The 12,445-nt window shown below is 42.3% G+C and overlaps 1 protein-coding gene across 1 annotated transcript in view; it reads right to left on the bottom strand.

The window, feature by feature from the left end:
- The window catches only part of adgra3 (adhesion G protein-coupled receptor A3), a 29,565-nt gene that overhangs the window by 15,217 nt on the left and 1,903 nt on the right, over positions 1-12,445 (bottom strand). Inside the window, exon 2 of the mRNA XM_035675608.1 lies at positions 4,393-4,464. Coding sequence (XP_035531501.1) covers positions 4,393-4,464 — 72 coding nt within the window. The remainder of the gene's footprint in view (positions 1-4,392; positions 4,465-12,445) is intronic.

Genomic DNA, 12,445 nt, shown 5'->3' with positions numbered 1-12,445 from the left:
CCCCCCCCACACACACACAGATGCACAGACACGCACTCATCTCTCTCTCTCTCTCTCGAGGTTCAAAGGCTTGCGGCCACAGAATTCCTGCGGCGCTCACCTGCACTGGCATTGCCTAGTCACTCATTACAGTGGAGTTTCGGAGGCTTTCTAGTCGCCACCTGAACCCACACAAAGGGCCTCTGGGTAACTCTGCCCGTTTGATGTTGAGGACCTGTCATCTGAAGGTGGGTAGGTGGCCATAGATAAGTCATAGACAGAAAAAAAAAATCTATTGCTTGTTAAAGCTTTTGATGTGAGCAAGCAGACTTGGCTTCTGTCTGTGTAGGAGCGTTGAAAGGAAAATGAGATGGCAGGACAAAGAACTACAAAAGCAAACAAAATATCTGTATGACCAGTTTTAGGAGTGTGTATTGGATGCGCAAACCACCATGTTGAGTCTACTAAATTGTTTGCTGCTGATGCTAATTTATTTCCGAGTAAACTTTGCTTGGAGCCGCAGTTGTTGTTCTTACCACCACCAGCCATTGTCTCCTATGTCCAAGTTCCAAATGCAACTGACTGATGAGTCAAGAGAACAGGTCCTCCTGCTCCAGTTTGACTCACTGGCCCGATGTGGAAGCCGCATAATTAAGCTTAAACAGAACAATGTGACTATCCATACTGTCGATATTCTGACATATACACTCATTTATGTTCCTCAAACATGAGAATTATATTTACTCCATTCAACGTTTGAATGTCATTGTCATATTTTGTTGTTTTAAAGTTCCGATATTAAGAAGAATATGAAGAAGCTTTACCCAATTTGAAAAAGGACAGAATTACTGAATGACATCTGCAGGTGGTCTTCACAGTTTGGTTAACAGTCCCGTAACCACTACTACTAATGACAAAAAAAGAACACTGTAGTTCTCTGAACACTTGTGGATAAAATATGGGGAGCCAGGGAGAAGCAGTCCATGTTTAACCATCCAGAACTGCACTTCAGATTCCAAAGACCGCTGACCACACATGTCCTGGCACCTTTTAAATCTATCTGGAGAGAAAAATGCCAGGTTTTCTTGACATGCTCAAATTGAAATAGCTGGCAGAATATTTCTTAGTGTGCTCCAGAACGGTTCTTGAACTGGCCCAAGAGGGTGGTTTTGCAGCTGCTGCCATTTTTAGTCTTCTAAAAGGTGTCATGTGACATGGAGTAAAGATTAATTCAAGTTCTTTTTCAAGTCTGTAAAAATAATGGTTAAACGTGGACTGGTTCTCTCTGATATATGTTTCCTGGCATGACACTGACATTCCCTCTGAGGAGAAACTGAGGTTGTTAAACAAGCCTCCGGTTGAACAGCTCCTTGTTAGTAATCCAGCTCAAGTACAAACCTTTACTCTTACAAATAAAATCTATTTCAGACGCAATACAACGCAGCCTTATTCAATTCAATACATTCAGTGATATTGCTGCTGCAGCCTTACATGGTCTGGTTTTGGTGTCTAATATTAGCAAACCTGAGCTACTGGTATGTTACACACAATACTTAGGCAGTATGCTAATTTTATTCTGCTTCTCTGCCATTACCATCTTTACAATTATCCTGAACACAGTGTCTGCTGTTCACAAAAAGTAATAGAGGTTTACTAAAGCAGGAAAAAAGCAACTTTTTCTGAACAGCAAATTAGAGCCTTGTCTACAGTGTCCATGTTTCAAAGGTATACTAGGTAAAAGCGGTACTGCAAAATCCATTTCAAACTAACTTTATATTTATGTGTAACTTGCTTACATACTTACTTTCACCAGTACTGTGACATTCATGAATAGACAACAATGAATTCGACAGAATACACTGCACACTAGGGCTGTTATCCTTGTTCTGTTTTCCACAATAAGAATTCCTCCACAGCAGCGGATTTAGTAAGGAATTAGCATGTGACGGTCGCCTAGCTTGGCTCCTATTTCTATAGAGAGTGATAATGGGGATTGTGTGTGGCTTATTTCCAAGCAGGGGCACCTTTGGCCCTGACAGAACACAGCGGTCTCCACAGTTACTTTGCAATTTCACACAGAGTGCCGGATAGGCGCAATCGATTCTCTCCCCCCTCTCTGGCACTCACAGCCAGCTGCTGTCTCAGTCTTCACCACTGCATGCGGGCAGTCCAAATGAGGGAGAGTTTCTTTGTGGACTAAGGGGGAAAAAAAGAAGCTTTGAAGGCAGGAGGAAGTAGGGGTGGAAGGCAAGATGGGGAGCCTCTGCGCATTCAAGTAGATTTGAGAGTTTGAGGAGAAAAGAGGAGTGTGATTGAAGGTACGATGGGCGGGGGTTTAAGAACATTTCAGAGAGGAAGAGGCTTCAGCATGCGCATTAGCGTGTTTGGGAATTGCACTGCCGACACCTCTGGCCTTGGCTTGGCCTCATTACAATGACAAAAGCAAGCAAGCCATCCAGCAATCTCGCTTCAGTGGTTGAGGGTGGACAGGAGCGGGGTGGGGTCTGTAAGGCACAATGGGAGCTGCTTTTGGAGGTAAACTTGCCTGTGGATTGATGCAACGACAGGCAGAACACACTTTACAACCAAAACGACTGGCTATTCACAGACAAAGCACATAAGTGCCTTAAAGGCTTTCTTGGTGGAGAAAGATCAAAGCTTTTTTTTTTTTTTTACACACATTCAGTACACAGCCTCCTGTTTATCCTCTAGGCCAGAGCTCTAAATACTAACATCTGACCCAATTCAAGAGTCCACAGGGAAATCTCCTGCAAATCTATAAACAATCTATGCAGATAAATGTCTTATTAAATTGGGAGTCAACTCGAGAAAAGTCACACAACAAATTATGACCACAAGATGAAAAGAGGAGGAAATACTGCAGGTGCTTTACACCGGTAATGTACAAAATCTAATTTTGCAAGTGTGGCTGCGAGGGGAATCAGCATGGTCCAAGGAGAATGGCAGTTGTAGCCGTAACAATGCTGCATGCCAAACTGGCAAAAATGACTGACTGACTGAATCTGAGTTTGCAAAAACATTGACTTTTCTAGCAATGTGCCCCAGAAAACAAGAAGTCTGTTGGTTTTCTGTGAAGACTAAAATCAATAAGGCATCACTGATCAATTACATCAGACTACTGGGGGTATACATAAATCTTAATCTCTCTGAACTGATACCACAAGGCTAAATGTGGCCGTATATACCTTCTTCATTCCAGGTCTTTTTAACCACACAGAGGAGAACGACAGGGGAAACATGCCCTTAGAATTCCATATCAGTGCAGTCATGTGTTATTGCAGCCTTGGGTAAAAGCACGGCCATTAATGGTCTGGTTATTTTATCTGCATGAAGCCATTCCGGAGTGATAAATCACCCATGGCCCGTGCTTGCGGGCCCAGAGCCATTTTCTTAAAATCTCTGTAGGAAGGAAACACTGGTGATGACATTCCAATCTCCAAAGTCAGAGTTGCATTGCAAGAACGACATCTCTCCATTGCTCAAGGAATTGTAGAGAAGAACAACATACATGACTGTATCAATAAAAGTCTTTACCATCTACAACCAATCTCCTTCTCTCACTTCTTTGCTACAGTTTCTCCACTCAAACATGTTCTCCTCCAAAATAAAGAGAGCCGCCTTATACTGAGTACGTTAGTTAATACAACACACTCTCTACCCTAAATATATATAGAAACCGTACTCCACACGCAATATAATACGTACGCCCACTATACTATCGCGCCGCCTTCACCATTTATACTACGATACCATTACATACTACATTACATACATACACACACACACACACACAGTAGTATTACTGTATCTTGGAAAAGTAATGACGTTGCCTATATGTTACTCCTCTAAAATGGGCCCCATCCCAAGAATACCCAAGCAGCTGTATGTTGAGAGTATGTCACCAGGCAGACAACAACCAGCCCTGAGGGCTATACCTATAATTAGCCTTTTCTAGTACCATCTCTAATCTTCCACCATGGACTGATATTCTTGACTGAGACTGAGTGCTGTGTGAAGGCCTACTCATTTTCTATGACCTGGATGTTCCACTGGCACGAGGCCAATGTGAGTTTTACAAACCTCCAACTCCACAAGCCCAAGCGTCACTTGTGGAGTGATGGACGGTTGCTGCTAATGCACTGGTAGTCGTAGATATATCACGTGAAATATTGGTAGACGCCACCATTTAGAGGTCCATTGGTGACATTTCATGGCCACATACAGGCTTAATATCTGCTTTGCAAGATGGAAAATGCCACTGTTTAAAAGTGTGAACCTTAGTCCAAGCACACATTTCAACAGCCAAGGTAAGTGTTACATTGAAATGCACTTGAAACAATAGCAAAAACAACATTTAGACAGGGTGATATGCAGAAAAGGGAAAATACTTACAATTTTTCCAAATTAGACAATCCAAAGAAGGATCCATTTCTGAGTTCTTGAATCTTATTGTTGTTTAAAATTCTGTGGAGAGAAAAACATGTATAAATGCAAAGCAATAGAGAAGTACAATGACTAAAACTGAATGTACATCATATGAATAAAGTTAAAAAATATTGCATAATTTCTAAAACTTTTATTGTCTTAATAGAAAATGTATGCCGTGCAATGCCTTATTGCACCAAAAACACCTGTGTGTTTCTGTCAGCTTATCCCACCAAGTCCAATTTAATATAAAACCTACATTTACGTTTTGCTAAATAACGACAGTGACAGTTGTAACTACATATAGAAACCAGCTTCAGCACTCAAAACATCAGCAAGGAATGTATGTTAATTAAATTGTGAAAGTGGATTCAAAAGGATCTAGTGTCTCTTTTGACAACAAGTGGAACGGTGCCACACTGCTACTTGTTGACAGATAACAATATTAAGCCTCCCTCTCTGTCCTCCAGCTCCCAATCTCATAATGTTCCCCACCGCCAGGAAGAGATCAGAAGAAAAACAACTTGAACTTCAGCTGCGTATTTTCTTTCATGTTAAATTGGCAGCATCTGAGCACTCTTGAGACAGGTGGCCTAAATGAGATAAAGAGTGATCTTTCTGTGAAGCCTATTTGACTTTAACAGAACATATCGTAATCTGTAGAAGCAATGGCTGACTAGTGACACACGCAGATATTTTTTCCTGTAGCAAACACATTAAGTAAATGAATTCAGACAATATGAAATCTATGTCTTAAATCAAACACAAGGAGAGCTTAAATCTAGTCATGAACTGACAAAACTTCACACTCCATTATATGCTTATTCACAACAGCATAGTAAACCAAACCTCTATAAGGATCTGTCAGAGTATTTTATAGAAGGAACAAATGCCAAAAGTCTACATACTAGGAAAATGCTAATTGTTCTGTACAGTAACATTAAGAATCATATTTACAGCTAATGCTGGATTAAATGGGTTAAATGGGATATATGAGGTGACAAAATGCAAAAATGTAGAAAAATCCCAAATAATAAGAAGTAGCATGAGGTATTCCTTACATACCAATACAAGCAACAGGTAATGTTATACAAGAAAATGGAACATTCTTTTCAACTTTATCACCACAAAAATAAAAGCGAGCTTGGGAAAACCTTCAAGTCCAAGTGTGAATTTTCTCGATTGCTTCCTCCCTGGGTAATAAACCAGTTTTTATTATCCCATTTATTCCCTGTGCATGGCACCAGCTGATTCACTACGTAAAGTGCTGCAGTAAAGCTCCACTTTCTGTGCCCAGGCTGAGTTCCCTCAACTTATTTCTCCCAAACTACTCCCGAAGGGTCCGGGAAATCAATAGCACTGTTAGCTCCCAGCAGAAAACCCAAGCAGGGACTTGTGGTTAGCATATGTTTCTGGGCTAGCAAGGAGGGGATGTGGTGGGTGACATACATGCTAGTGGCACCCACAACACGGGGCCAGATTGGAGTCATTATGGGGTGTTGAGGGGTTGTTTTATTACAGGGTTGGACAGTGGAGACTCATTGGAGATTTGCTGCTTGGCTCCCTGCCGCTCAGAGAGAGTGCGCACACAAACAGTCCCTGTGTTTTCGCTGCCTGTGTTTTGCAGGCCTCTGAACGTTGAAATGGCAGATGTTAAAACACGGTGAGCTGCAAATTCTATCACTGCCTGTGTACACATGATCTGATGATATAGGCAGAGACCCTGGGCCTCCCAAGATTGTGGTCACAAAAGCCTCATTTATATTGAAGAATAGTTAGCATACCAATGAGATGAATTTACCATGAGGCCTGTGTGAATTTAGGAATGTGGCACTCAATCCACATAATATAGAGTGCACAAAAACAAACAAACAATAGAACTGCAGTTAATACCACTTTGAGGAAATTCATAATCTTCAGCACAAAGGTTAATCTTTCAGTTGGAAGCCAATTCGCAGTCAAATTAAGGGGCTTTAGAATCTGTACTGCATACAACACAGTCTACCCGTAGACCCTCAACCTTCCCCCCAAAAACACTTTATAACAATAGTAGGCTAAACCTGCGCAAACTCCCACAAAACCTTCCCCCCTTTCTCTCTGCTGCCCCGTATCACTTCACCAAGCCCCTCCCACCAAACCCACAAGTTTGGACGCCAGCAGGAGCCTGTTGCCCTGCAAAAACAGCCAACAGGAACACCCCCTTTCTGAAATGACCTGTGAGTGGCCAAAGCCCCCCGTCACAGGCTAGAATTTCTAAAAGCCTGAAAACAGAGCCAAGGGGAGGTGCAGAAGTCTGGTTTTCTCTCAACTACAATATGCTAAAAGTAATGCCAGGAATGAGCTGCCTACCTCGGCTTTAACAAGGAAAGTGTTGGAACGGCGACAGAGGAGGGATTTGCTCTTCCAGGACAGGCAGACATGCGATAGACGGCTTGTGTACAGAAGAGGCCAAATTACAATATGGAAAACCCAAGATTATATTGTGAGCGTATGAAGAATAGCAACTTCCAGGTGGCGCCAAACAGACATGAGCCACATGACTTCCTTTCCACCATACATGTCATCTTTAATTTGGGCCTGACAATCCCCATTTTTATATGGCATTGTAAGCTAATTTACAGAGACACGACAAGGGCACGGTTCAATTATGAAGTATGAAGACATTTGCCCAAAAGTTGCATATAGCGCAAACAGGCCTTTCAACTTCACGGAAAGTTGTATAACTAGGTTTACAGAATAGATTACGAATTTAAAACAACACATCTTGGGAATCAATTGAGTCCAGCTACATAAATACACATTTCTACTCTTGTGACTCTGCGGGTCATCAAAATAAATCTGTGAAAGAGAGTCCTCCTGAGAGTCATGAGCCCTTTCCTTGCCCTCTTTCCGTCTCCCCCTTCTTCGCATGCTTTACCCTGCTTCACTAGTCTTGTCCCTCCCCCTTACTCATGACAGGAGTATGACCTCGGTACGTTGGAAACTGCTTTAGCTGCAAAACTGAGTCTTCTTTACACTTGCATAGGTGAGAGGGAAATACCACTGTTGAGTATACAAGCAATATACATGTAGCAAAGCCTCAAATTTGCATGGCAATTATGGCCGTTTAACCACCAGCATCTCCACCCCCCTCAGGACGCCTTTAACTAGACTGTCTGCTTCCTTACTGTCTGTCTCTAGACGTCGGCATGAGGTCTTCAGGTTAAAGAATTGTCTACGGAATTTCTTGGGGCTAGGTCTAAAACGACAGAGGAGGGGAGTCTTCCTTATCTTGATGCATAGATAAGACCTGCTTGAGCTCAAGCCAGGAACAAGCTCCAGGGGGATCCGACCAAATCTCACATCCTGTCTCCTGATACCGACGCTATAAATCTCAAAGACATTTATGGAAAAGCTGTCTCTGAAACCGGAATTTCTACTCCGACAGAGAGAGTCATATGAAATACTTTGGCCTAGATTTCATCTCGCCTTCAAAGTGAGTAAATATGACACTATGGAAGGTAGTAGCGAGTTTTCTTCTACTAAAGAAAATACATCTCTGAAAGCATACGCCTCTGGCTGTAGGTACATTATCCAGAGAAAGGCTTAGAAATGGCCAGCCACTACACACTCCCCCTCACTGGCACATGGCGTTTTAAGGACAAAGCCGGTTGATGCTCTCTCAACACTTTCTTTATGCTCAGGAGGCTTTTAAACAAAGAACTCCCAAGAGCGGAGGGCTGTAACTCTTGAACGGGTTTTCAAATAAGTTTCAGGCTGCAGTTGAGCTCATAAAAACCCTTCTAGAGTGACTTCCTCTGAATATAGTAGATGGAAAAGTAAGCCTCAGCTCAGGTGGAAAAGGGAACTCGTCCAAGGGCTGAGGTGCTGCAACTTGCCAAGGTAATTCTTGTGGTTATCCAGTACTTTCTTGTTCCATAAATTATCCCAGTATGAAGATTTTTCTGCGGTATTTCGATATATTTTGAGAATAAGCGCTAAGAAAAGGTAGAAAATGCAACAAGGATTTTGTTTTACATGTAACTCATGTAATATTAAGTCCCTTCCCCCTTCATTTTTGCAAGTCGCACAGGAGGCCAGGCAATATTCTCTTTCAGCATCCAACAAGCCATTAGAATAAGGTATTCACCATTTAAGTTGCTCTCTGCCTGAATGGAAAAAAAGATCCACCATGCAAACACCAGGATAAAAGCATGATGAACAGGGGAAATGAACACAGACGAGAAGGCATTGCACGGCCTTATCTCATGTCTATGCGCTAAACTGACTCGCCTGTCTGTGATTAAATGAGACTGGGGCAACTTGGCAAAGTTCAAAGCTCAACAGGTCTGCCAAATGAAAGGCTGCAAACTGACTAAATGTGCAGCTGTCAGTGCTTCGCCTTTGGGATTTTGTTTTCTTCGGCAAACACTGTAGAACTACTATGAAACGCACAATGGCCTGTCTGGAAAGCAACAAATACAAATCCTCTCAGGACACGCATGGCAGCAGGCACCTGTGGTATAGTTACACAAGCACCTCAAAGGCTCCCAGCAGCTTTTTTTTTAATGCTGGGGAGATTAACCTGATGATGATTGACATAAGGAGTGAGCATACATTCAAAACGGTTGTGTCTGCATTTACTGTAAGATTTTTAAGATCTGAAAACCAAAAGGGACACTTCTCCACAAGCCTGAAGGAAGTGAAGTCTCCGGGAAACCAGATGAGACTATAACCCTAGCTCCCAGTTTGCACCGCTGTGAAATAAGACCGTTTACTGCACTCCAATGTGTCATCAAACTCTGCACTCTTTTCCTGCAGCGAGGGAGGAAATCCCTGCTTTCTTCCTGACATTAATCCTGTGCCGCTCTGTAGAGGCCCAAACCAGGTGCGCTCACTTGCACTGTCCAACCCAGGTGTTCCTGTGAACGGATCCTGATTACACGAAACAAGCCATGTAAAGAAATACGAGCTGGGTGAGTACAGAAAGCTTAAATGTAGTCCGTTCCTGTCCTGTAGGCTGAAACTTAAACAGGTAGACGGAAATAAACGCTCATGTACACACCCATACACACCACTCACACAACCTAAATTATCCTTCCATGCGAGGCAAAGGTTAAATTCAGGCCCTCGTAATTTAGCAGAGGCCTAGACTGACATGGGAGAACAGGCCAGCTGTAAACACATTTGTGTCATTTCCTCTCGGATTACTTCGGCATGCGGTATCATTTGGAAAAACAAATTCAGGGAATGCATCACTCATTTTTCCTTAACAGAGAGGCATTCAGAGCAGAGCTGACTGAATATCTACATGCATTCTATCTCAGGGTAAACTAAAACCAGCAATCATTTAGGTCTGGCAGAATAATAGCTACTTAACCATGTAACTGCTCGTGTACAGACAGGCGTAATTAAAATAAAGGACGAGGAAAAGAGTAAAAACCCATCATGTGAGAGTATCTGGGGTAAATTTTCTGGCATGGAGTCAAACCAATTATCCCAGTGGTTGAGTAAATTCACCATACCCTAAAGAGAAGTGTACTTGTCGTTCAAATCTCTCTTTTTTTCAATGTTCTCTGAAAAGCCAGAATTTTTATTCATTAGAATCCAGACCCCTGAAGAGGAAAACAGGAAATCTTAAGTACAAAGGAGGGGGGGCAAGTAAGATGAATGAAATGGTTCTCTAATCACACCTAGCTTATACTGGCAAGGCCTTTAATTAACACACACAGCAACACACAAATTGAAAAACATCCATATAACAAGAGAAGAGTCTGCCACTCCTCACTACATGAGTGAGTAGCTTAAAAAGTCAGGTGTGACATTTTGGTGATTGGTACTAATGTTTTTAAAATGGAAATCTATACATTTGTCTTTGGTAAATTATTACTTACAATTTCTAACAAAGTAATTACAGCTGAGTGATAAAAGTTAGGTACACAAGCCATTTAGATCCAGGTCTATTTGTTCATCATATTTGGAGAACACAGCCACGAAAACCTAAAGTAAAAAAAAAAAACATTAAGCTGCTAGTTCCATAAATGTTCATAAAATCGACAGACTGTCTTTAAATTACTTGAAATTAAACCAATTAGTAACCTCTTAAAGCGTTGCATGCATACTATAATCTGTAAAACAGTCACTCCCACTGGTGTAACAACAGACGCTAGTGCACTCACAACGAGGATTTTATGTGCTCGCACAACGTGAGAAAAGCTAAACAGGGTGGGACCTGCTTTAGCTTAACAAGGAGAAATAACGGGTGGTCATTTTCACGTTGGAGGTTTCTCGTAGCAGCCGAGACTTGCTGCTTCAGTTCACTGCAGTCCAGGCCAGCTGTGTCTTGGCCGCGGTCAACCCCACCACTGGACGGTGAGTGGGAAAGCCGTAAAAGCGGGACCGCCACACCTACTGAGGGGGCTTGCCGATTTTACAGCTCATAAATTACCACCCAAAAACAGTCAGCAGTCAACACAAACTGCTGTTTCGTTGCCACGAGCGTCTACAGGGAATTGTGAAGAGAGCTCCGCTTGAACACAGTTCCGTTGTCTTTCCTACAATGGATGACAACAAACGTCCAGAAACACAAAAGTGGAGACAGGAATGAATTCTTGAGAGCTGCACTGCTTTCTGTCTGTGCTCTCTAATTACATCTTTCTTGTTCTTTCGAGGCCACATTACAGCTCTTAAGCTCAGTGCTAAAGCATGAGGGACCTGGCTCAGCCTCCAATCCATCACGGTCAGAACAAGATGACAGACTCCAAGCTCACTGAGGACATGCAGACATAGCAAACACCAGGACTAGATGGAAGGCTTACTAAATGACTTAAGAGCAGACCATACAAAGAGAGGCCGGCGTATTTCAAATGCTATGAATATCTGAGAGGACACTGGGATAATTCCAGACCACGAAAAAAAGGAAAGAAATGGGGATCAGGAGCCGTGTAAATCAACACAATGAACATTTGTGAATGTTTGTGGTAGGCAATCTGTCAGTTTGACTGATTTTCCTGAAAAGGGATTGCAAGTGTGTCTGCAGGAAGCTTCGGCAGCTCAGATTTTAGAGCCACCTCTTGAATACAATGAGCATCACAACAAGTGACTTATGATGCACTCCCAATGGCTGCTTGACAATATGGAAGTCAGTGATGTGATTGTTGTGTAAAGGGATATTTAGAGAGTCTATTTCACTGTCAGTAGAGTGGTTGCCAGGTGTTGAGCTCCACCCACACTGGCCTAATTTAGATTTTTTTTTTGGCTCCTGTAACTTATAAAATGACTGCAAACATAAGCCAGTCTCCAAGCTTGACAGCGTCCCTGCAGAAACACGATATCACAGACATGTTTTTATAACATGTTAAAGTATTTCTGCAATTTTCCAAATCAACATGCGCTTGCGTCTGCATGTCTCCTTGCTACACTGCCGTAATTTTGACAAGAAATAAAACCAGGCATATTGCTCAAGAAAATCAAATCTCTGCAATTGTACTTTCTGTCCTGAAATGGCTACGGGCCAATGTGTGTGGAAAGCAGATTTTTTTTAAAAATCGAGGACTTTGGAGAGGTCTTCAAAGTAGTGTACATGTGATTTGTGGTAAACGGGTTAAAACGTGCACACACACTTAACTTACCAGCCAATCCTCTCCCTTTCTCTCCCTCCCAGGAGTCTATTATTTGCTTTCTACTCCTGCACCCTGCCCTGGTATTCTCATATTTCCCCCCCAACGCTCACCACCACCACCACAAAGCACAAGTGCACTGGAGACACAGCTTTGAATTTCTGTCTTTTTTTGCTTCTGTTGCTTTTTGCTTCCTTTGTTCTGTTGTGTCAAGCACTCTCTAATATATGTCTAATAAAAATCAAAACTGCTTTTGGAATTAAATCTGGTATGACTCAAAAATCCACTACACACAGTAAAGGCCTCAAAAATCTGCAGAAACATTTTATGACCTCAGTCCATGACATCATGAACTGGTCTGAAAGACAAATCCACTTACGCTCAGTCAGTTGAATGCGTGTGTGTGTGTGTGTTTTCCCTAC

The sequence above is a fragment of the Morone saxatilis genome, unplaced genomic scaffold (genome assembly GCF_004916995.1).
Source record: "Morone saxatilis isolate NCDOM2014 unplaced genomic scaffold, NCSU_SB_2.0 Contig4, whole genome shotgun sequence".
NCBI lineage: Eukaryota > Metazoa > Chordata > Actinopteri > Moronidae > Morone > Morone saxatilis.
The sequence above is the reverse complement of the archived record's forward strand: the minus strand, read 5'-3'. Positions and strand labels throughout refer to the sequence as shown.